This window comes from Delphinus delphis, chromosome 4, assembly GCF_949987515.2.
Source record: "Delphinus delphis chromosome 4, mDelDel1.2, whole genome shotgun sequence".
In the NCBI taxonomy this organism is placed as follows: domain Eukaryota; kingdom Metazoa; phylum Chordata; class Mammalia; order Artiodactyla; family Delphinidae; genus Delphinus; species Delphinus delphis.
The window spans coordinates 104,520,395-104,546,380 of NC_082686.1; the positions used below are offsets into that span (position 1 = coordinate 104,520,395).

Here is a 25,986-nt window from a genome sequence, read left to right on the forward strand (position 1 = left end):
CAAAAAAAAGTATATTATGGTGAAATATATGACAGGCCATTATGCAGCTAGTAAAAATATATATAATGGCACAGTTATGAATATGGGCAAATATTCCTGATGTATTAAGTCAAAAACAGAAACAAAAACCAAGCTCTAAAACAACAAGTATACTATGATTCCAAGTTTGTAAACAAAAATGTGGAGCTCTCTGTACAGAAAAAGTGGCAGGAAATATACCTAGATATTTTTTCGTGGAAGAAATTCAGTTGACTTCAAATTTTTCTCTTTTGAGTGCCTCTGAGCTGCTATGTGTGGCCTTTAGCAGGAATTTAAAAAAGGAAAAGGAGAGAAAATGGGTGAGTTGATTAGCACTGTGTGTTGGAGAAAGGTGAGTAGGATTAAATATTTGACAGCTGGAAGAGGATGGCTGCGTGTCTGACTCAGATGGTGTCTATGCAGGGACCATGACTCACGTATGAGTCAGCCTGGGCTTTTGTTTTTGGCAGGGTGCTGGGGGTAGGAGATCCTGCCCCCAGCAGGGGGGAGGGCAGTAAGAAACAAATGTTCTTATAAGTGAACATTTCTGTGGATGGACTCTTTGACTCAACTGTTGCCATCCCTCCCCAACCCAGTCTCAATCCCATTCTCCTTTCTGGATCTGCATAGATGATAGACTCTCAAGTAAAGGATATACATTTCACTCTTTGTATTTTTAAAGCCAGCCTGCCTATTTACTCTGCTCAGCCCAGACAGAGTTTAAACTTGTATCTGCCGGACCTGCTGATGAGTTTCAGCTGCTGGAGCTGAAGTTAGGCTCATCCCCTCCCAGACCGGTGTTTACCTCTGTGAGGCTGGGGTAAAGATACGGCAGTTGAAGAGTCAGTGCCTGTGGATGTTTTTGAGGTCTATGGTTAGATTTGGTGAAAATCTTAATTGGAAATTCTTTTACTGTCTTGAACACTGAATCACTGCTTTCACCACTTCTTATGTTTATGTTTAAAATAATGTTGGGGCTGCCATTTAGGCTTGGTCCCATAGTAAGCTTCATCTCAAAGACCTTCTGTTTCATGACTTAATTTGTGGTCGTTTGATTCTATTCAGTCATTAAAAAGAATGCAGTAGATTTACTGAATTGCATTAATTCTATGACGCACGGTTATTCATCTTTGGCCATCTTCAACGTCGGGGTATGTCTCACGATCTCAGCCACCCGTGCAGCTGGTGGCATGACTGCTCTACTGGGCTGTAACTCTGTCAGCCAACAAACCATATAAGGACCACTGAAGAAGAGGTGGGCTCTGGTAGTTGACCGTTCATGCCTTCTGATAATAAAAAAGTGCCAGCATCGAAACCTGCAGAATGGGGGACAGTGGCTTGGAAGGTGAGGCACAGCACCTCCTGATGGCACAAAGGGTGACACTGGGGGGAAAAGCAAAGATGGACAACTCTAAGGGAAAGTGGTTAAATGGAGAATTGAATTGTGAATGTGAAAAGGGTGTAGGACTACCTTAACCAATTTCACTTTTTCTTATTTTTTTTATGCACAAAAGACACATGTGATAAAAATACATACCCAAATAAACCTGAAAGGACTTTTCAATAGCTAAAACAAAAATTCTGGAATTCCCTGGTGGTCCAGTGGTTAGGGCTCCACGCTTCCACTGCAGACCCCGAATAGCCAAAGCAATCTTGAGAACGAAAAACGGAGCTGGAGGAATCAGGCTCCCTGACTTCAGACTCTACTACAAAGCTACAGTAATCAAGACAGTATGGTACTGGCACAAAAACAGAAAGATAGATCAATGGAACAGGATAGAAAGCCCAGAGATAAACCCACACACATATGGTCACCTTATCTTTGATAAAGGAGGCAGGAATGTACAGTGGAGAAAGGACAGCCTCTTCAATAAGTGGTGCTGGGAAAACTGGACAGGTACATGTAAAAGTATGAGAGCAGGGGGAGCAAGTTTGATTCCTGGTTGGGGAACTAAGATTCCCGCATGCCGCAAGGCACATCACCAAAACAAAAAACAAAAAAAAATTCTAAGTGTTAAGGAGGCATGTGTCACCATTTAATTGGCAGTGGTTTTCTGAAATATCTTCCATGGGTTTTTAATGCATGTGATAATCTGAATGAGAATAATCTGAGGGGAACAGAAAATTTTACAAAAATACTGAACAAAAGGATTGTGTTAAAACTCCAGATGACAGAGCTCACATGCAGTCAGTGAGGCTGTTTTCTCATAGCAGTGAGTGCTTACGTAAACTCTCGAAGGAGCTGGTCTTCATATGAGCTGTGTGTGTCCAGACACATGTGAGGGACCACTGTCTAAAGGGAGTGCAAATTTCAGTAATAAAGTCATGATAACTTGTCAAAGATGATGCACCAATGAAAAATCATTTCTAGAAGTTCTCTTAATTAAACATTTGGTTGTCCACTGGAGCCATTTTTAAATATAAAATGCAGCCCCTGTGGCCTTTTTCTCCCTGTCTCCCACTCTTTTGCAGCAGCTCTGACAACTGAATTCTCACTGGCGATAATAATAAAGTTCATAAGACAGAGTACAGCTGGATATGCCTCTAGCAAGATGTCAAATTTCGCTTGCACAAAATTAATTGCACCTAATTAAACTGGGGTCATTGGCATTATTGTAAAGTGAGGCTATTTATTAGACAAAGAAAATTTCACAAATGCCAATTTGCTTTTCTTTCAGGTTTGTAAAAGAGAAGAATTGCTTACATGATTAAATTTGTTTTGCCATTTTAATCTTATTACTCTTCAAAAGATCCACTTCAAATTTTGCTTCCCTTTAAAAATTGTGTAATGTTTTAGAATACTGCAGATAATTCTTGGAGGAGGGCATAAAAATGATAGGTTTTCTGTAGATTACCTGATGAATTTTCAAAGAGTATAAAAGAGAATTTGCAAACTACCATTTGCAATGACAGGTACTGTGGAATTACTCATATGAAGGATTTTCTAAGCAAATTAATAGTACACATGTATGAGATTAATATGAAGTTCAAAAGGTATGTTGCATGTTACAAATAGGTTGTTGTAGTATGTACCTATTACTTCAGGAAAGCAAATTTCATTGTGCTGAAACAGGACAACCTCTTCTCACTCATGCTGGGTATATATGACCACTGTGCTTACTTCTTCCAGGAAATTATGCAAAAATTATTACTATCAGAGACAAAAGGATGATTTACTTTCCTGGCAAAATGAGGCTGGTTTGACCTGTGATCTGTGGCAGATTATATATTCAGATTCTCAGTTCCTCACATTCGAAGCTCCTATGAATCCAATTTCTTTAAAGCCTCTCTAGATCACTGCTATCTGTCCTATCGAGACAACTCCCTGGGCTATGGTGCCTCCCCGCCCCCTCCCCTCCACGCAGCCCAAACACAAGAGGAGGTGGTGGGTAACTATTACTGGTCTTATCTCAGCCATTCGCCAATAAACCTATAAGAACAAGAAAGAAATGAGTTTTGATCTGGGGATGTTGGAATGGCTGAGATAAGTAAACAGTAATCATTATTCAAACGAGCGTCTCAAAAGCTCTCTGGGGCATTTCTGTTTTTCATAATCCTCACAACGCATGGAGAGAAGGGTATATAGCCTTTTCCAGGTTACAATATTACATTGCATACTTTGTGAATAGACTGTATTATGTTGTATTTATATTTATGTGCATGTAAATAAAATCTATCTTGGGGTAAGGGAAGAAGAGAAGTCGGGGGGTCAGGTTCATTTTGTGTTACTCTGAGAAAAGGAGAATGGAGATGGCAGAAAAAGTTTTCTCCATGATGTCAAATCAGCTTGTAATGTTTGAAAAATGAAAGACTTCCTAGATGTCTGTCACTAATGACCACTCTGTCCTGTGTTTTCACAGCAGCCAAGCCAGTTTCCATTCCTTTAATAACACTAAGCTATATAAACTCAAAATCCGAAATATAATGCTGATTCAAGATTATTGGTCAATGAAAAAATATTTTATAGCAAAGTATTATACTAGTCATAAGAGAAAAGGAATATTTAATTTTTCTAAGAACATGAGTAAATCTAACATTTCTTAGAAACTTCTTTCAAAAATAGGTCATTCATTTCTCTCATTTCCTTTTAAGCTTTTAGCTGGAACATTTTTAAACAGAGAAAACGGACAAAGGTCATACGATCTCAGTTTGAAAAGGCTGATTATGTGTGGATTAGCACATTTTGAAGAAAAATACGGCGCTTCCTATACTGGCCACATTTCAGTATAAGTCAAATTTAATTAGTTGAGTTATGAAGCAATATCAAAAATTCTTTTGCTGCAGTACTGGGCATGAAATGTCTTTATGGGATTATCGTAAGTCTAGCTTACATTTAATAGCTTGTCATTCTTTTAAAAAGTACTTTAGGAGATAGCACTAATTAGAAAAATTCAGTGGGGCTGAAACCCAAAGGCCAACAGAGAAGGACTTACTCTCACAGGAGCAGCTTAAACTTGTCTTCCCAAAGGACCCTCCCGCTACTTCACAATTTCTCACATAATATGAAGTGAATTTTTACAGGTAAACACCCTTTAAAATGCATAAATAGAAGTCCACTATTTTGCCAAACGATCCTACTTACCTGGGTAGGCCCTGCCTTAAAAGTAAGCTTAGCACTTCAGAACCCATCGCTTGGGCAATTAATTGTAAGTCCTCAGCCTCATTTAAAATTGAGTCCTGAGCTCCTTAAAGCAGTAAAGTCAGCTAATATTTACCTGGTTTTGATTATTTAACTAGTTCAACAGGTGCGCTTTGGAGCATTCTGGAGTGCCACATCAGTGACCTCAAAGTTCTAACATCCCTCAAGTACTTTTGTAAGAATAGCTCAATGAAGAATTTCAGGAATTGTAACACATCAGAGAAACACTAATTCTAATAGAGATGGAGAATATGGGTTACACAATTGTAACTGAACGTTTCCTAAGGCTTTCTCCTACATTATTACTGAGGAAGGAGAATGGCAGTCAGTCTTTGCAGACTTTAAATTTACAGGGAAAAAGTGACATTTCTTAGGAACGTTAAGTCTCATTATTAACCATCATCCTAAGGGGGATCCAAAAAGTCATCGTGTTCTCAGAGAGGATGAGCTCATCCCAGAATGTGGAGAGGACAACATATGAACGAACAGGATATAAATAATCTTCCTTATGGCGAGTCAACAAGTGTAGCTTGTTATGAGCTACTGTGAAATACGTATGTGTTTAGATAGCTGTGTCTCCAAAGAGGGTAGATGACTAAGTGATTCTCAAATTCTGCTCTGCCAGAAGAGTTTCAGGTGGGCTTTGAGGGTTTCTAGGGGAGGGACGGTGAGGGGCACTGAGCGCGAAGTAGAGCGGCATTGAAGGGAAATGGTGGGGGATGGCATGTTCTGGGCAGGGGTATCCCAACCCCCCTCCTTCAGTCCTCCTGGACCAGAGGTCTGCTTTGTTTTACATACATGGTTTCTGCACAGGATTTTATATTTCTGCTATTAAAAATAACAAAAACCTTCATGAGACTTCTAGTGACACATGGAATATCGAACACAGGAATTTATCTTCTCTCTCTTCTGAAATCCTACTAAAATAATATTAAAGGAAGAAATAAGGTATGAACTTACATGGACAAAGGAAATGGAAAAGGAGACAGTGGCACACAAGAGAGTTTTTTTGTTTTGTTTTGTTTTTTGCGGTACCCGGGCCTCTCACCGCTGTGGCCCCTCCCATTGTGGAGCACAGGCTCCGGACACGCAGGCCCAGCGGCCATGGCTCACGGGCCCAGCCACTGCGGCATGTGGGATCCTCCCGGACCAGGGCACGAACTCGCGTCCCCTGCATCAGCAGGCGGACCCCCAACCACTGCGCCACCAGGGAAGCCCCCACAAGAGAGTTTGAAAATATTTTGAAAGACAAAATGCAGATGGATGAGGGGTATTTGACTTAACTACTTCAATTTGCTAGGTGTCTGCAGGGGTGGCTGGTGGAGAAGGCACATGCATTTTCACTTCAGGATCCTGGAAGTACTCAGGTGCACCCAAAGGCACGGGAGGGCGGTAAGGCTGCGTACAAACCAAACTGATTAAACAACTGAAAGGAAAACCTAGATCTTCTAATCTGGCAGGATGAGAAAGTTTACTATCTAGAGAGGCTGCATCAGGGGAGCTCTGGGCTAGGGCTCCCTCAGGCACAGCTGAGGTGGCAGTGAAGCGCCTTACTGAAATCAAAGGAATTAAGTGAAATTCTACGTGCTGAATTGTCAACCATTCCCCTGCTAGAGTCTTACACTGGCAGCCAGGCTTAAAATTCCTTAGGATGAAGTTGAAGAGTGCTTCCCTGTGACAACTTACAGCCCAAGAGAAAAGAGCTTTGAGCACTTTTAATTGGATGCACCCTTACAAATAGCTGTGTTTTTATTTGACCATTCTAAAGTGAAGTTCACCATTCATTAATGCAACAACTATTCAGTGACTATGTATTAGACACTGTCTAAGCAATAGTTATGGTGGTGAACAAAACAGACAAAGGCCTGCTCTCTTGGGGTTAATTATTTTCGTACTAGAGAAAGACAAGGAACAGATTAAAAATATATGTAATACAACATCAGGTAATGATAAGGACCACAAAGAAAAACAAATCAGGGTAAGAGGATAAGCAGGGTAAGAGAAGAGAAAGTGGTAGGTAGGTTGGGAGTTTACCTTTTAATTGGGTAGTCAGGGAAGGTCTCTCTGAGAAGACAATATATGTCTCCAAGCCCCAACCAGAAACTTTACAACAGCTTTTAGTGTTTTACACTTAATTATTAATAGAAATCAAAATGAACAAAAAAAAAACTCAGAAAAAATCATGGACAATGTAGAAATCAGAAGGAAACATTTTGAACAATTTAACTAAAATTAATGCCCTCAGTGAAATGAGAAAGCATGATGGGAAAAATTTTGAAAACATACACAAAATGGACAAATTCTTAGAAAATACAACTCATCAGAACTGACTCAAGAAGAAATCAAAAGTGTGTACAATCTTCAAACCACTTAAAAAACAGAAGCTGTTAAAATCAAACATACAAAGTAGACACTGGGCCCAGATGGTTATACTGGTAAGAAACAGCTCATTCCAATATTATGTAGACTTTTCTTAGACAATATGAAAGGGGGAATAGTAGCTAATTCATTTACACCAGCATAAACTTATACTAAAACCAGAAAAAAAAGTTACAAGAAAAGAATACAACAGACCCATGTGACTCATGAATGTAAGTATAACAACCCTAAATAAAATATTATGTATAAAACCCAATACTGTTCAAAAAAAGATAATACCCCCAACCAATTTTGGTTTATAATAGGTATGCAAAGATTGTTCAATATTTTGAAAATCTATAAATGTAATTCATTAATAGATTAATAGAGAAAATCATACAATCATCTCAACAGATGCAGAAAAAGCACATGATAACATCAAATACCCATTCATGATAAAAATGTTTTTAAAATTATGAATATAAGGGAACAATATTAATCTCATAAAGAGTAAAATTAAAGAAAACATAAAATTAACATCATCCTAAATGGAAACATTAGAAGCATTCCATTTAATATGAGAAATGAGCTAAGGATTCCAACTACTACCATTTTTAATCCTCAGTGTACTAGGGTACCTATCCAGTGCAGTAAAACAAAGAAAGAAACCAGAAGTAGGAGGACAGAAAGGAATTTTAAAAGCTGCTATTTTTTGTAGATGATATTGTTTTAAACGTCCAAAGAATGTACAGACAACTTTACTGGAAATAACAGGAGAGTAGAGAAATACTAGGTATAATAATAACGAAATGGCTGGATACACGACTAGTGTACAAAGTAAGCTGCAGCAAACAAGAAAGCATCATCTAAGAGAATTTAAGATAATATCAGAATATCAAATATCTAGAAATAAATATAACAAAAGATATGCAGTATCTCTAAATGGAAAACAGGGATAGAAAAATTTAATACTGTGAAAATGTAATTCTCCCCTAAATTATTGGGTTGGCCAAAAAGTTCGTTTGGGTTTTCCCATAAGTTCGTTCGGGTTTTTCCATAACATCTTATGGAAAAACCAGAATGGACTTTTTGGCCAACCCAATATTTCCAGATTCAGTGCAATTCTAGTCAAAAATCCCAAGACAGTATTTTGCTGAACTTGATTTGATGATTTAAAATTTATATGGAAGAATAAAAAACCAAGAATAGGCAGTAAAAGAGTAAAGAGTCCAGATATCAGGACTTATTTTGAAGCTATAGTAATTAAAACTGTATGGTACTGGTGCAGGGATAGAAACACTAACCAATGAAATAGAATGTATTCCCATTAATGTATAGTCATACATAAGTGGTCTGTTAGATCAGTCAGTAAAAGAGAATTGTTACTAGTAAATATGATGGAAAAAATGGTCATGTATATGGAAAAAGATGAAATTAGACTTCTCCATTCCAAATCAGGAAACCAACCCCTGATTGCTTACAGACTTAAAAAAAAAACACTTTTAACTCTTAACAGGAAATCTAGGTTAACGCCTTTTGGACCTTAGGGTAGAAGAAGATTTCTTATAGAAGCCTCAGAAAGCACTGACTCTAAAAGAAAAGTTAGATAAAAATTACCATTAAAATTAAAATTAAGAACTTCTGGTCATAAAGACACACTGAGTGAAAAGACAAGTTACAACCTGGGAGAAGATATTTGCCATACATACAGCATATTAAGGATTAGAATCATAACTAAAGAACTTCCATAAATCAATGAAAAAAGCATAAAGAATCCAATAGAAATTTGGACATGAGGCCCAAAAAGACATTTCACAGAAGGGGAAACAGAGATGGCTAATAAACATAATGAAATATCATTTAATACCCACATTCAGTTAACAAAAGTGTGAAAGAAGTTGACAATATTGAGTGTTAGAAAGGCTATATAGATCCACAGGATCTCTGAAGCATTGCTGGTAGGAGTGTAACTTGTGCAACTGTTTTGAACAGTTTGGCATTATCTCCTAAACAGGAACATTCATGTATTTTCCTAGGAATACCAGTCCAAGGTACACACCAGAGAGAAACTCTTGCACACAGACAGCAGAAGACACATACAAGGATGTTTATAAGCAGCACTGTTTATAAGAGCAGAACCTCTGAAACAACCCAACGCCTATCATCAGAAGAGATACATTCACATGGTGGAATATAATACAGCAGTCAAATCAGGGACTGGCAAAGGGGAAAATGGGGCCATTTAAATTTCAGAACAAACAATAAAATTTCTCAAGTAATCATAGTTTACTACATGGCTCAAGGTGAATAATATATGAACTTAATAATGTAAAATTGAACAGTTATTTGACCCCAAATTATAAAGTAATTATATTAGGAGGATGGGGAGGGATATATAGATATGTCTGTGGGAGGGCTGTAAAAGAGAGTTAAATCCCAACCTTCCGTATTTAGCAGCCAGTGAACGGTTTAAAAGTAAAAGGTAAGAAGATAAGCATTTTACTCAGAGATATAAATACCAGCTTAAACAACTAAGGAGTTAAAAGTTATTGTTTCTGGAGAGTGAGATGAGGATAGAGAGGGATGGGACCAGGGACTGTTACTTTTATGTTGTTATTATATACTCTGTAGTTAATTCTACTTTACTTTCAAAGTCATATAATACACACACACACACACACACACACACACACACAACTTCGATTTTAAAAACCACAGCTCCCGTTTGGACCAGATGGATATGACATGGCTGAGCAAAGAGATGGGGTTTCTAGAAGAAAACTTTTTGGTGCTTTGGGGACTACTGGAGGGCAGTAGCAGAGATCTATAAGACTATGGGGTCCAATCTACTCATTTTACAAAAATGAGGAAACTGAGGCATGGTAAAAACTAAGTAAATTGCTCAAGTCTCAGAATTAGAAGCTGACTGGGACTAACCCTCAGGTGTCCAGGTCCCTAGGCCTGAGGTCCTCCTGCCACATCCCACTAGGAGGAGAAAGAGGTGCTTCCATGGCAAAGGGGAAGGCTGACCTTCCAACTCTGGAATGACATATGCCGAGAGCGAGGGAATCCTCTGAGCCTGAGCTGGCCCACACCCAGCTGAGGAGGACACGCATAAACACTGCATGGCCAGGCCACAGCTCCTGTCTCCAGGCACTAACCCATCAGGAGTGACTCCTAAATACGCACATATATGCGCGTGTGTGTGCTTTCTGATTTTTGCTGATTTAGATGAATCTGTAAGGATCAGACAGAAGCATGAGGCTTACTGAAAGCTTGATAAAATCGATACTAAAGTGTCTAATTCTGGGCCTTATATGAAGGAAAGAGTGGAAATCCGTTGGCTGAATGAATGCATGAATGCTATCATTTGTCTCCCACACCTGGTTTAACATGGTAAGTATACCTAGTATTTATACAGGGAATATTTGCTCTTAGAGAGCCCAAAGGAAGAGCCAGACATTCTGACACGAAATGGATATTTGGGGAGGGATCGAGAGAATGCTGATGGGTCTTCAGTTACTACCATCTTTATTAAAACAATGTTTTATGTGCCTTAATCGCTTGGAATACCTGTACTCATAATAGTTAATTTTGCAGATTGTCTATACCCTCCCTAATCAAAGTGTGACCTATGGACTGGCAGCATGAACATCAGCTGGGAGCTTGTTAGAAATACAGAATCTTGGGACTTCCCTGGTGGTGACGTGGTTAGAATCCGCCTGCCAGTACAGGGGACATGGGTTCGAGCCCTGGTCCGGGAAGATCCCACATGCCGCGGAGCAACTAAGCCCGTGTGCCACTGAGCCTGTGCTCTAGAGCCTGCGAGCCACAACTACCGAGGCTGTGTGCTGCAGCTACTGAAGCCTGTGTACCTAGAGCCCACGCTCTGCAACAAGAGAAACCACCGCAATGAGAAGCCCACACACCGCAATGAAGAGTAGGCCCTGCTCGCCGCAACTAGAGAAAGCCTGAGTGCAGCAACGAAGACCTAACGCTGCCAAAAATAAATAAATTAATTAATTAAAAAGAAAAGAAAATACAGAACCTTAAATCCCACCCCAACCTACTAAATCAGAATCAGCATTTTAACACAATTCCCAGGCGATACATATGCACATTAAAGTTTGAGAAGCTCTGGCCTACAATCCTATTTTCTAGAGAGAATCATAATTTTAATATATTTTAATTGGAATTAGAAGTTATGCAAATGATCAATGATACCCTGAAATCAATTAAGGTAAAAAAAACACCTGCAGGACAGGTTAAGCTCTGTAGTAAACATTCAATGATCAAAGTGGGAATTGTATTTCTCAGTTACCAGTATTCATTGCAATCAAATGCATCGGGGGGTAAGGCTGGATGCTTTGGGACTGCTTAATGGGAAATCTGGTGGTCTGCCACACTTCTCCAAGCATCAGTCAGCTTGCTTAAGAGTGTAGCTTGATTCCCCCTTCACAATGCAAAATCAGAATTGTGTCTAGAAAAAAAATGAAATATAGAAATCTGACCTCAAATGGCTGGGCAAATGGGCCAAAAAATCCCCAAAACTAAAACCCAAAAAACAAACCCAACAAACAGGTGGAGAGGGATCTGTCTAGCACGCAAATAAAGGTGGCAGTATTATGGGGAAAAAAATCCTCAAGGATTTAAAGGATATCTCTTATTAGACATACATAGTCAGATGACAAAATCCATTAGGTACATATCAGAAAATCAACTCAAAACACTCACCGGGAGGAAAGGCTTGGCTTCCCACTTTTGCTACAGCTGGTATAAATTCCCGGGCCATCATCAAAGAAGCTTCCAAGTGCCAACTTCTGTCGGATAGATTCTCTTTCATTTTTCTGTGCCTAAAATTTCAGGAAAATAAAACATGCCGATGAGCAGGCAGATACGTCACAACCAGAGGCGATCTAACGGCTAAGTCTCTTAGAACTATAATATCAGACAAAAAGTAAACAAGCCAAAACACAAGAGCATTTGAATTATTAAGACTGAAATTCAACCAGTCTTTCCTGATTCCACGTCTGTGAGCATTTTCAGTGCTTTGGAGCCCTTTATGATCACTAGTCTCGGAAAGCACCATCCCGGTAGTAAATGATCATCATCAAGACAGAACCACAGTTGACCCCTGAACAACACGGGTTTGAACTGCTCAGGTGCACTTACAGCAGATTTTTCTCAACAGTAAATACTACAGTGCTACACCACCCACAGTTGGTTGAATCTGCGTATGTGGAACCACACAGACGGAGGGCTAACTATAAATTATAGGCAGATTTTTCACTGCGTGGAGGGTCGGCGCTCCTATCCCCAGGGGTTGTTAAAGGGTCACCTGTAGGTTATTTGGCACTATAATCTTTCTTCTTCTTACCTGCTAAATATAACAGAGTAAAGTCATGGAGGGCAAGCACTTTGTCCTAAATCAAATCACTTTTGTCTCAAATGTGGCCCCTCCCTGGATCTTTTCCCTTCTTTACATGGTCCCTTCAGTCCACTTTCTCTATGGCAAGAACATTAATTCGTTCAACCAACAGGTACCAAGCCTCTCTGAGAGGCAGGAGCCACGCTGTGACGCTAGAAGACGGCCCAGGACGGATAGACACAGCCCCTGCCTCCACCCATTACAGTCTTGATGGGGACTCTTGTTTCCATTCAAGCTCATCTCACCAGGTTTAGATTGTGAGAAATCCTAACCTAGTGCCTGGAATAGCTGGAGGACTCTCACTGGACCCATCTGTTTCATATTTTGAAGGGAAGTCAGGTCGGTGTGCATAGGAAAAGGATTTGGTAAACTACACTACTGAGATAACTTGGATACGTTTACAACGCTTGGCTTCGCATAAAAGTCCCATAAAAACTCACCATGCTGAACTTTTAAACCCTTTAAACAACAGAAGATGAGACATGATTTCCTTAGCTAAAAATAAAACAACTACAAAAAACAAACAATGAGTTAGACATCCTGGGGTGAGAATGAGATTTTGGTTTTCTGTTTCGTGGGATGAGGGAGGCTGTGAGAAGCACCATTTTATGTTCTGAGCAGGGGGCTGAAGACTCTGCGGAACAAATTATATAACGAAACCCAGCTCACGTGAGTGGGTGTGGTTACGGGACGCACGACCGCCTTGATTCTCTCAGTAGGAGGTTCTGGAGCCACGTTTGCTGCTACCAGTATCCAGAAGTTACGGTAAAAGCTCTGAGCCGTCATCTGAGCATCACTGTGTCACAGTAATGAAATGTACAACCTATGGGAAGGACAGGCTGAAAAATGGCCTCATTTCATCCCCAAGTGAAGGGCAATATACTACAGGTTAAGGCTGCTGTTTAATATGATAGTTAATAGTCACATGAAACTATTTACACTCAAATGAAAAATTAATTAAAATAAAAAAGTCAGTCCCTCAGTCATACTAGCTGCACTTCAAGAGCTCCAGAGCCACAGGTGGCTAGTAGATATCATATGGGAAGCACAGAATAAAATATACGACAGCGCAGCACCGCTAAGACAGCATCAGCTTCAACGGTCTGCATCAGAACTTCCTGTAGAGACTTTAAAATGCACATTCCCATTGCTTCTGTGCCTTTGGGCTAAGATCAAGTGTAAAGTACACATCCCTAGACTCTAGCACTGGGTATTTAGTTTCAATGGGTTTGAGAACTTCTGGTCGAAGGAAAGCTCATCTTTACTCTCCTTTTCTCTAACATTTTAAAATTCGTGGACACTACAAGCATTCTTTCAACTTTCATACTTAGCAATTATATTTAAATCTATCTGTCTATATAGATGTCCCTTCCCCCCATTTTGTCATGCACCAGTGGAACTGTGTCATACTAGGAGCTCCTGTATTTGTGTGTATCTGTTAATTCAGCCACAAGGTGAAAGACTACTTTTTTTTAAAAAATTAATTAATTTATTTTTGGCTGCATTGGGTCTTCCTTGCTGCATGCGGGCTCTCTCTAGTTGCAGTGACCGGGGGCTACTCTTCGTTGGTGTGCGTGGGCTTCTCATTGCAGTGGCTTCTCTTGTTGCGGAGCACGGGCTCTAGGCACACAGGCTTCAGTAGTTGTGGCACTCAGGCTCAGTAGTTGTGGCTCGCAGGCTTAGTTGCTCTGCAGCATGTGGGATCTTCCCAGACCAGGGCTCAAACCTGTGTCCCCTGCATTGGCAGGTGGATTCTTAACCACTGTGCCACCAGGGAAGTCCCAAGACTACTTTTTTTTGCGGTACGCGGGCCTCTCACTGTTGTGGCCTCTCCCATTGCGGAGCACGGGCTCCGGACGCGCAGGCTCTGCAGCCATGGCTCACAGGCTCAGCTGCTCCGCGGCATGTGGGATCTTCCCGGACCGGGGCACGAACCCGTGTCCCCTGCATCGGCAGGTGGACTCCCAACCACTGCGCCACCAGGGAAGCCCCCAAGACTACTTTTATACAGTTACAGACGTGATGCTGATCTCATATTGTTACTGGGCTAGCACAGCACTGAGCCCTGAGAAAGTAACCATGAAGTTGTAAAGGGAAGTAAGAATGCTTTTAATTTCACTAACTACTTGCAACTGTACTGCTGGGAACCTTAATTAAAGCAACCCACCCTTCCAAATATGTAAGGCTGGTACTGGTGATGGTCCTGCCAAAACAGAACCACAACACTTGACATCTTTATTTAAAACAAATTCATTTCAAAATCCCCAAATCTGCCACACAGATTCAATGTAGTCAGTGAACCTATTTCTCAATCCATATAACAGCCAAAAGAGAATCTCACTCAATGTCCTCTACAGTCAGAAAACTGTTGAGTGGAATGAAATATTCAAATATAAAATCGGTAGATCACAACATGAGTGTTAATGACTAATGTTGTCCAACACCAGCCTGGGGTCTGGAAGAGGTTTTATTTAAAGAAAACACCTTTCCCAGGTCTGAGGCGTGAACACACGCTTGATCTCATGTCTATCTTTCCTGATTTACTTTGTATGCTAAAGCTACAGATCGTGGAGAAGGTCTTAAAGATATTTCTATTTACACTAATGACTAGTTTTACACGGAATACTTCCTTAACAGTTTAAAGACAACTGTTTTGTAATACGCAAACTTTCTCCCCTTCTCCTCTTCTCTCTCTGGATCCCACTGAACAAATGAAGAAAAGTATAAAGCATATAAAAGCCACCATAATCCCACCACTGAGACACAGATCGCTGCTAACATTTTGGTATATTTTCTTCTAGTTTTTTTTTACCTTATATGTGTATTTTTCTCTTTTTTATAAAATTGAGATCATAATGTTTATATTATGAGAATTTCCCTCCTTCATTCAAAATTCTTAAAAAATACAATTGTAAACGGCTGCATATCATTCTCTCCTCTGGAGTTACCTTCTATTGTCACCCATTTGGGTTGTATCCAATTACAAATTACAGAGAAGTTAGCATTTTACATAAATTCCTGCCCACATGTCTGATTATTTCCTCAGGATAAGTTCCTGCAAGTGGAATTACCAGATCAGCTGAGTGTGAACACTTGTTGAGGCTCCTGACACATTCTGTCACACCGCTCGAGGGAAAATCTGTTCCGATGTACATGCCCACCAGCAACGGAAAGGGTGCGGTTTTTACTATATCCTGGCTAACACTGAGTATTTTCACTTAAAAAAAATGCCAGTGTTTTTAATTTGATAGGCAAAAAGTGCTATTCTTTTTATTTCTTTGATTACCAGTGAGATTAAATATTTAAATTTTTTCAGTTAATGTACTTGCTTTTCTCTAAACTACTTACTCCTAGCTTTGCTTATTTTTCTATAAAGGTCTGAGAGTTCTGAACATTTTAGAGTAAGCATATGATTAGTCCTTCTGAGTTTGGCATCTAAATGTTATACAGTTAAGTCAATAGCTCACTCCCTCTTAAGTGTCTGCTGGCTCTGTGCTTGGAAAGCCCTTCCCAGTCCAGAGGTAAAGGATCCCACTTGATGTTGGAGGATTAAATGAGAAAATTTAGGTAAATTGCTTAGTAGCAGTACCTGCCCTATGGTAATGTAAATCTGCAATAAACAGTAGCTATTATGATAGCTCATCTGAAGATGAGGAAACAGAGGGTGAAGGAAGGTTACCCGACTGTTAGATAGAAGAGCTAGGATTCAAGTCCATCTTTCTGGTGCCAGATCTTCCACATCTCTTCTCTACATCGATCGGTAAGGTGTCCATGTGGATACCATGCTGAAGATAAGAGGCGGGACTTATTCGATTCAGATCGACTTCTTTCCTGAGACGGATGTGATGCTTTCTCAGAAAAGGAGAACACACCTGACTGCAAAACATACATACCACATGCCTAATCATAACCGCAAATACTTACAATACAAATATTTTGTTATCAGAGCCACTCTTTGGACACCACTGCTCAATCTTCCTTTCGGAACAAACCGCCCTAACCTTTCAAGTAACTATGATTCAACTGACTAGTAAAACAGTTTTTCTCTTAAAATTCAACAATTGGAAACTGATTTCCTTCTTGTTGCCCACATGTGTAAAGTATGAGTGTGTGTGTGTGTGTGTGTGTGTGTGTGTGTGTGTGTGTGTGTATGTATGTGTAGTTTCAAACTTTTTTTGTTCTCTAAGGAATTACACCTGCAGGGCAATTATGTCCTCCAAACCCCCAAAGTCCAAACATGCCCCAGGGCGAGAAACAGTGAAGTGCACAGGAAAAGGGAGAAGCGGACTCAAAACTACACTCGCCAAGTGTGTTTATGGCAAGCAGAGCCATGTCCCCTCCTAAAATGGCCTTGGGAAATACTGTCATAAAACAAAAGTGAAACGTCTAAAATGGATATTGCAGGCAAAAAGCAAGACGGCACCTGAGGAGGAACGGCTCATCACTGTGAGACAGAAAGACTATCGAGACCATTATCAAGAGTGAAAATGTGCTCACAAACTCACCACTGACCAGCCACGGGCAGTGCTTTGTCCTTGCCTGTCGACGAATTCCCTGCTGCCACCCCCTGTGCCTGGGCAGATAAGGCTCACGATGGCTTTTGAGGGCATCCTGTGAGCCAAGATCTCAGAACACAGACCATGAGCCCTTTCAGACCCCGAACGCCGGTGCTCAGCCTTTCCCATTGTGCCACCGTTCTGCTGCAATTCCCCAAAGTCGACGAGAAGAAAGAGGGGGGATTTGGTAAAAGAAAGAAAAAGCAAACGGCCCAAGCTAATATTCTGCTTGGGTAAATATCGGCTATCTCCAAATCTGGTCCGTCCCCGAGTCCTTTCCATACTTTCTTCGGGACACAGCTGCACCCGGCCCTTACACACCGGTTACCCGAGCCCCTCCTTGGGTCCTGTCTTCGTCCCTCTGGCACCCCGTTCACCTTGCTCGAAGCATCCTTGTGTCTCTGAAGCAGGGGCCACCTAGTCTTTCACATGCCGGTCTTATAAATGTATAAGCAGAAGACTGTGTGTCTTGTGCATTTCTAAAATTTAATTGGCAAACTGCATGTTCTTGGGGGCAGCTGCGGGCCCACTGAGGTTCTCAGAAACACACTTTAGAACATAACATCCCGAGCCTAAACTGAAAGCCAGCTGCTGCTCAGGACACTGCCAGCAGTGGGTCCTGCACAGATGCTGATTCCAGATAGCTGGAAAGGAGAGGGCCTGTCTGACCCAGAGGAAGGGGTTCCTTAAACTTCCCAAAGGAGGAAGATATTTAAGGAAGCTTGGCTTAGAGAGTCAGGGGGCGCAGTTGATGCGAATGGCACAGCAGTGCTCTAGGAACAAAAGCAGATGTTAAGCTTGGAAGCAGGGACAACCAGGTCCTGGATGGGATTCAGTTGTGGGAAAGGGAAGTGGGAGAAAGGAAAATGTTTCCCCCCAGGTTTCCTGTCTTCCATCTCTTCCCTGGATTGATCTTCGCCTCCTTCCCAGCTCCACGGTTTCTTACTTTTACCTGGGCACCATGGGAACTGAAATAGCTTGTTATATCATTGGGTGTGCTTATTTTATAATGCTGCCTCAGTACAATTCACTACAAATCCAGGAAGATACCACTTCTAGCAGCCTCCTCTCTGCCTTGCTAAAGCTGTTACCTCTGTCAGTGCTTCTTACACTTCAGGGTGCATACAAATCCCCTGGGGATCTGATTAAAATGCAGATTCTGATTCAGGGGCTGGGCCCGAGATCCTGCATTTCTAACAAGCCCCAGAAGTTGCGAGGGGTTAGCTATTTCACAAGAAGTTTCTCTAAGTTGCAGAAGCCTCCAGGCCTTGAATTTTCTTTCTCCATCTTCTACCTGGGTGTCCCACACGGGCCTCCTGTCTGTTAAAGCAATGATAACCAATGGGAAAAAGGAAAGCAATGTACCATTGAGAAAAAACTTCCTAAGGGCTGGGTGCTGCATTATTCTAGAAGCTGATGAATGATACCCTGGTCCCCCAAGGCCCAGGAAGAAACTCTGGATGCAGGGAGGTTGCTGTGCCGTCGGTGTGCCAAGTGGAGAATCGCCTGGGTGGGTACACGCACAACGTGGCCCCCTCTCTCTCTGGTCACAAATTTCTTGAAGCCAGTAGTGCTCAAACTTGATTATGCATGAGAATCACCTGGAAGGCTTGCAAAACCAGAGACTATTTTTCTGATTCAGAAGCTCTGAGGTGGGGCTGAGAAAGTGCATTTCTAACAAGTGCTCAGATGCTGCTGGCTCAAACATCCCGAGAACCATGGCTTTAAACACCTGACCAGATCGAGGAGCTACATGCAACACAGAGTTGCTTCTTCTTTAATTGAGCACAGATCTGTTGCCTGGGGAATGGCCAGACTCTGGATCCAGGTGCATTGCATTTGCAGCCGTCTGGCCTCTGCCAAAGGCCTTGCCGGGATGCCTGTTTCGAAGCAATTAATGATCCCGTTGCTTCAGCGCAATCTATTGCCTAGTGATATCTGGCATCATTGCCATTAGCGGCATCCACCAGGGAACGCAACTGGGATTCTGGAGCTCCCGGTGGAAAAGAACTCTTCCTTTAGTAAAATAATAGTCACTCTTATTTCTCTCCTCGGCTTAAGAAAGAAAGTTTTACTCTAAATTTATAGGCAGCATTCTAGTGTGGAGGACTCTGAGGCTTTTAAACGTTAGGAATCAGAAGGACAGAACTTATTCGTTAATCAGGCAAATTTTATTAATTTTCTTTAAAACAAAAAACAAAAGAAAACCCAAATATACTGATAGTCCTTTCTAATTATTTTCTCACTATGGGTTTATCGCAAGATCAAAATACGAAAACAGCATTCTGTAAAAATATGGATTGTATGCTTTTGAATGTCAACGGCATAAATACTTGCTCTGTGCAGGTTATTTCAAGTTCTTGCAACTTACTTCAAGACGCAAGCTTCCTGGGAAGAGCTTTTCAATTATTAGTGGAAGTGAAAGTTAAATAACCTAGTATCTTTCCATTGTATCACTGAATGGATAGTAAGTCTGGTTATTCTGTTTTCAGTTTGTTTTTCTGACATTTTCTATTTCAGATACTTACACTAAACAATCCAGAAAGGTCTCCTGAAATGCTGTTGAAATCTCTTATCTGTGCATCCTCGCACCCATCTACCTAAACAAGTCCTCTGGACTAGATGTCAGGCCGGGCTGTTGGGCAACGTTGAGACCTGGGTTCGACTTTCTCAGCATCAGACTCATGGGAGAGCTGCCTTTAGATACCTGAAGTCCAGGACGGGCATCCATGGAGGGTCCAGGGGCCTTCTGACATCTGTTTTACTTAAGGATTTGCCAGCATCAAAAGGGTTGGGATGCCAGTTCAGAGGATGGAGATGTTTGTTTACAATTAGTTAACCCTGAGGATGGTTTGGCCTATCGACTGCATTCCTTCTCCTCACGCTATAGGGAGAGGAGATAAACATGAGCAGGCAGACAGAAGTGCCGTCCTGGGCTTCCCTGGTGGCGCAGTGGTTGGGGGTCCGCCTGCCGATGCAGGGGACATGGGTTCGAGCCCTAGTCTGGGAGGATCCCACGTGCCGCGGAGCAACTAGGCCCATGAGCCACAACTACTGAGCCTGCGCGTCTGGAGCCTGTGCTCCGCAACAAGAGAGGCTGTGATAGTGAGAGGCCCGCGCACGGCGATGAAGAGTGGCCCCCGCTCGTAACAACTAGAGAAAGCCCTCGCACAGAAACGAAGACCCAACACAGCCAAAAATAAATAAAATAAATTAATAAATTCCTACCCCCAACATCTTCTTTAAAAAAAAAAAAAAAGTGCTGTCCTGCAGAGTCCCTAACACTTGAACATCTAATTGTTAAGGACTGGAGCAAAAGTATTTAACAAACCCCTAGGGTTGAAGTTCAGTAGCCATTTCCGGCTGCATGGGAACTCTGGTGGAAGTAAAGGAGCCCAGGGTGCAATCTACAAGGATGACTTATGTAGTGGGAGTGTTTCAATGTCAAATCCTAAAGGGACACAGTTGAAAATTTTCCTCACCTCTGAGCAGCATATCCAAAACATGAACTGCCGGGTGCATCTTGAGCTCTCCCGGGTTCTCAAATGATTGCCTTCAGAGACTACTTTTAACACAGGACAGTGTTATCTGGGGACTCTATTTTTAACAGGTGCCATTTTACAAGTCTGTAAAACCACCTCAGTCATTCAGTATCACTGTCAGAACACAACAGTCCAAAACACCTACTGCAAGGTTATGCAACAGCCAAACCACAAGCAACCACCAGGAAGCTGGTGTCCCCCGCCTCCCATGTCAAGGTGGGCTGAGGATCTGGGGTAGCCGAACACAGGTGTGTGACCAGGAGGGAGAGCAGGAGCCCGGCGCAGGGCAATCGGGACCAAGAAGACCCAAGTTAACCTCTTCACTCTGACACTTACTACTGCAAGTTACGGAAACACTTTAAGCCCCAGTGTCTTTTTCTGAAAAAAGGGATAAAGATACCTTATTTTTGAGGTTGTATTAAGGATTAAATGAGGGGCTTCCCTGGTGGCGCAGTGGTTGAGAGTCCGCCTGCCGATGCAGGGGACACGGGTTCCTGCCCCGGTCCGGGAAGATCCCACATGCCGCGGAGCGGCTGGGTCCGTGAGCCATGGCCGCTGAGCCTGTGCATCCAGAGCCTGTGCTCCGCAACATGAGAGGCCCGCGTACCATAAAAAATAAATAAATTAAAATAATAATAATAATAAAAAGGATTAAATGAAATACTATATAGAAAGTACTTGGCACAGTGTCTGATCCAGAGAGAAAGTCATTAAATGGTCTTGTTGCTAATATTAAAGGTAGGGGTGGGGTAACCTGCTGAGAAGAGTGGAGAAAAGGATAAAAGAGATCCAGAAATGTCCAGAACAGACAAATCCAGAAAGACAGAGAGTACACTGATGATTGTGGTGGGGAGGTGGGAATTAGGAGTAATTGCTAATGGGGACAGGCTTTTCCTGGGGGGTGCTGATGCAAATATCCTGGAATTAGATACTAGTGGTTTGTAGAACCTTATGAAATACTAAAAACCATCAAACCATACACTTGGACATGTCAATCTTATGGTATGTGAATTATATCTCAATTAAAAAATAAACCGTACCCTCCGCCCAAAATGTGTGTGTGTTTATTTTTTAAATTGAGGTATAATTCACATATCATGTATCTGGAAAATCTCGTTATCTGAAAGAACCCACTCCCTACCACGCTGGCTTACCGAGGTGCGCCAACAGGGTGATACGATGCAAAGAAGCCTGAACTAGGAGTTACGAGCCTTCATATTTACAAGACCTAAAACCAACGGGGCCCGTTCCTCCCTTGAAAGAAAAGGAGACCCTAGCCCAGAAAGTGGAAGAGACTGTCCCGGGGGGCTGAGGTAGGGCTGGGCTCCGGGGTTCAGTAACTTAACGGGGTTCCTCAAGCATATTCAGCCCTTCCAGACAGGAAGACGGGAGGGTTCATGGAGGTCGACGGCTGCTTTTCCTCAGTAATTGTGTGGGGAGGGCAGAGCTCTTGTCTGGAATGGCAGCTGGCATTCTGCGTTCCTGTTTATTACAGTTTATCTCAAGCAGTCATTTCCATTCACCTTTTTAAAAAAACATGAGGCGCAGCTGTGGCTTCACTTTAAATATTGTTCCTTCCAGCCTTTTAATTTGTTCACGGGCTCCTCCCTAATCTTTCACCATAATTGGATGCACCACACCAGAGACAGCACCCCGGAGAAACAAAGCCAGGCAAAGTCGGCTTGCCCATCCTCCGACCACACACGGCCCTGCCCGCAGCTCCTTCTGCCAGGAGTGGCCTGGGGACAGAAGGTAAGGCCAGCCTGCCGGTGTTTGCTATGCTCTAGGACAAAGTGGGAGCCAGTCCTCTACCGTGCTTCATGTTACATTTTCTTGATTTCCTCTCTCTCTCCACGGGTATAATTTGGATCTATCCCCAGCCCTGAGATGGTGCAGGCTGTGCGTTTTCTAGGTCCACACTGACCATCTGAAGGTCCACATCCTTCCAGGTGGCATCAATTCCACGGCAGCTTATTTGTTTGTACGCCTCCCCATTTGGACTGTGAGCTCCTTGAGGGAAAGCCCAGCCTCCCTTTCGGGATGCTGGCCCCGCACACAATGCCAGGGACACAGGAAGGCTCTTGGTGAGTAACGGCTGACGGGATCAGGACATCGACTGGCAGGCTATGTGCCTCTGTGTCCTCGAGACAATGGGCTGTGGGACCCAGCGGGTCAGAGGCTGCTCAGAGAAAGGCAGGGCCGTGATAGACCGGACTTTCACACCTAGGATTCTGCCAAGGTGCAGGCTTTCCTTCCTAGACACTAAGATGTGCTTTCTGTTGAGAACAGTCTTACTACTATTACTGAACAAACCAGAGGTCCTTAATGAAACATCAGGACCTTCCCCAAGGAACTGGAACATATGTGTGCTCTTTTCCTTCCTTTGCCTGGGTGGAATCTAATTTTAGTCATCATAAAGTGACCTTTCCCCTGAAGGCTGTTTGCCTGACTTTGAAACAACCTTGTAAAATAATCCCTATATACATGCGGTATTTATCAGTGCAACTGGTATACAAAATTCTACTGTACCCAGGCAGGGATATACCGATTTTCCAAGTGTTTTGGACAACTGACCTCAGAGTGACAGGAGATGAAAGAAGAAATTATTAAAACTTTTATTTTTATTTACGTTTTAAACATCTTATTCTTAAAAAGATCTATTTGTATACGGTCAGCCCTCCATGTCTCTGGGTTCTGCATCTGCAGATTTAACCAACCAGAGATCAAAAATATTTGGGAAAATGCCAGAAAGTTCCAAAAAGCAAGACATGAATTTGCCATGTACCCAGCAACTATTTACATAGCATAGCATTTACACTGTATTAGGTACTATAACTAATCTAAAGATGATTTAAAGTGTACAGGAGGATGTGTGTGAGTTATATGCAAATACCGTGCCATTTCATAAAAGGGACTTGAGTATCCTGGGATTTTGGTATCTGTGGAGATCCTGGAACCAATCCCCTGTGGACACCAAGGGACGACTGTATATGTTTTATACATAAAAGATGTATTTTTACAGTGGTATATATGTGCAATTTATGAATAGAATATATGTATATTAAAGGCTTGGGCTCAAAAACATTTTACTGATGAATACAAGGTGAAAAAACCCTACAGACCACTGCTTTATGGCATCTAATTTAATTTTCTAGTTAGTCAGCCAAAGAGCAAAAACCAAACAGAGAAAAAAAACTTAGAAAAGAAAGATTCTAATTAGGAAAAGTGATTTTTATATTAGCTAATTATTTTCTATCCTTTGTATTTTAAAGAAAGCATATGTTGCCCTGTTTCACTAGAAGTTCTTAATGAAATGATCAGTAGTGGTTTTTTTTAAAAAGGAAGCCTTTGTAGTTATCATGATATGCATACATTTGAAAGCACTTTGCCTGAGAAAAATAGTTAAAAGCTGAAATGATAACAGAACGACTTCCATGTTTAGGGTCCACAACAATACATACTGATCTCTGGGCATCCTCTGCATCTAAAAGTTTCATCTAGTGGTCTTTTGTACTAACCTCTCAGATACTATTTCTCTTGAAGTCACATGCGGTGTTCTGCTGCCTTAGTGAGATTAAGGGTTATACAATTCAACTCTGTTTTGTTGTTGTTGATGTTTTAAAGCTACTTGAGCCTTACATGTTTGTCACTTTAGTCAACGCTGTATCAGGTTGCCTGCATACCATGGCTCGGTCATTCCAGGCATCTGGGCTCTCTGTTTCTACGTAGGATGAAACTACAGTGGTCATTACTTTATTGTTATTGCATTAGCAGTGGTATGTCTTTCATTTTCCTAAGTGCAAACTGACCTACACGTTCCTAGCTGAGAAACGCTGTGACAAAGAAAACCGTGACTAGTCCTTTGGAACTGAAAATAGAGGCAATATGAGAACTGTGCACTTGTTCTACTGGGTTGGGTAAGTGCCCGACTCTGATTGCTGAGTGTCCCAAGTATCTTTTGCACACCCACTTCCGGCAAGAGGGGACATCGGAGAGGTGTCAGGGTTTCAAGACTCTATGAGCACTTATCCCCTTGGGCCCTCACTTCCTTCTTGGGGATCACAAAACACACAGGACAAAAAGGACAAAAAACACACAGATCAACAAGGCAGGTCATTTAAACCTATTTAAGTTTCAGCTCCTGGAGAAATAACATAAACTACTGTGAACTGCTCTAAGAAATAAAGTATGTCCTTAAAACAGGCCTCATACTCACACACAGTTATGTACGTAAGATTTAAATTACTATATTTTACATTATTATACATAAAGATCTATTAAGACAGAAGCTTCTATCTCAATCTAGGGGGAAAAAGTTAGTGACGTATTTGATCAAATTAAAAATTTAGGAGCAAGTTTTACTGTTTTAGGATATTTGCCTTTGAGGGAAAACAGGTCTTTCTTTCCAGGTCCATGATGGAAGGTCCCTGATTCTTCATACTGGGCTGTGTTGTGACCTACACTTGACTTATGGGAAATAATAAGGGGGAAGGACATAGTGTTTAGCCTTCTATGGACAGACAAGCATATGCTTGTAGTTTTAATTTCCTTACCTCACCCATATAACTAAAGCTATTTTTACTTGGGGCTGTTATTACCAGACAATTACCAGAAAAAAAATACCAAAAATATATTTACTGACTTTCAAAAGAAAAGGCAAGCAAAGAATTAGCAGATACTGTATCAGTTTTTTTTTTAAAACCACTTCTCTTAGTAAAACTTTATATTTTTCATTGTTTAAAAAAGCCAAACTCAGAAAGATAGATTACACATGCTAGTAATTATTTCTTGCAGGTGAACTGTCAACATGTCAGTAATTTAAAAAATTATTCCTTCACATAAAAAGCCTGCCTAGAAACTATATGCATAATAGAATGTTTTTCAACTTCAGAAAAACAACATGTGTATTCCAGTTACTGCTATAATATATTAATGAATACAAACTGGGAAACACAGAAAGAAGAACTCTCCCAGCGTAATGCATTCGATTCTGAGCATTTAGCCTTCCTGAATAGATTGTGGCAATGGCCACTGAGTGTGGAATTTGGCCACTCCTCAAGGGTGATCTTTCTCCCAGTTAGAAAAATGGTCCGATTGTTTACAAACAAAAGAGCTCTCCCCCCTTACCTTTTTATAATCCCCCTCCATGTCCAATGGGGATTCTTGACTGATGATGTCATCCATTCCATCACTGTCCAAATTCATCCTTTAACTCTTTAGAATTTCACTTAAGAAATAACCTCCCATGAATTCTGATAGGCTGACGTGCAGTTGCCCAGGACCCTGGTTACCGCTCATGCTGACATGGAGAGCCGGCTAAGAGTCTGTGTCCGGCTGTACGTAACCTTGCCCCCCTCTATCTCAGAGACACCGCCCCACCTGGCCTCCCCGGTCTGTCCTGCGCTCCAGCACGGGGGCAGCTGCTGTTCTCCGAGACTAACTCTG

The 25,986-nt window shown here is 41.7% G+C and overlaps 1 protein-coding gene across 5 annotated transcripts in view; it reads right to left on the bottom strand.

The window, feature by feature from the left end:
* SCHIP1 (schwannomin interacting protein 1) overlaps positions 1-25,986 on the bottom strand; it is a 575,521-nt gene that overhangs the window by 17,343 nt on the left and 532,192 nt on the right. For all 5 annotated transcript variants that reach the window (XM_060011209.1, XM_060011210.1, XM_060011211.1 and 2 more), the window contains one exon: positions 11,750-11,868. In XM_060011209.1, the coding sequence (XP_059867192.1) occupies positions 11,750-11,868 (119 nt within the window). The remainder of the gene's footprint in view (positions 1-11,749; positions 11,869-25,986) is intronic.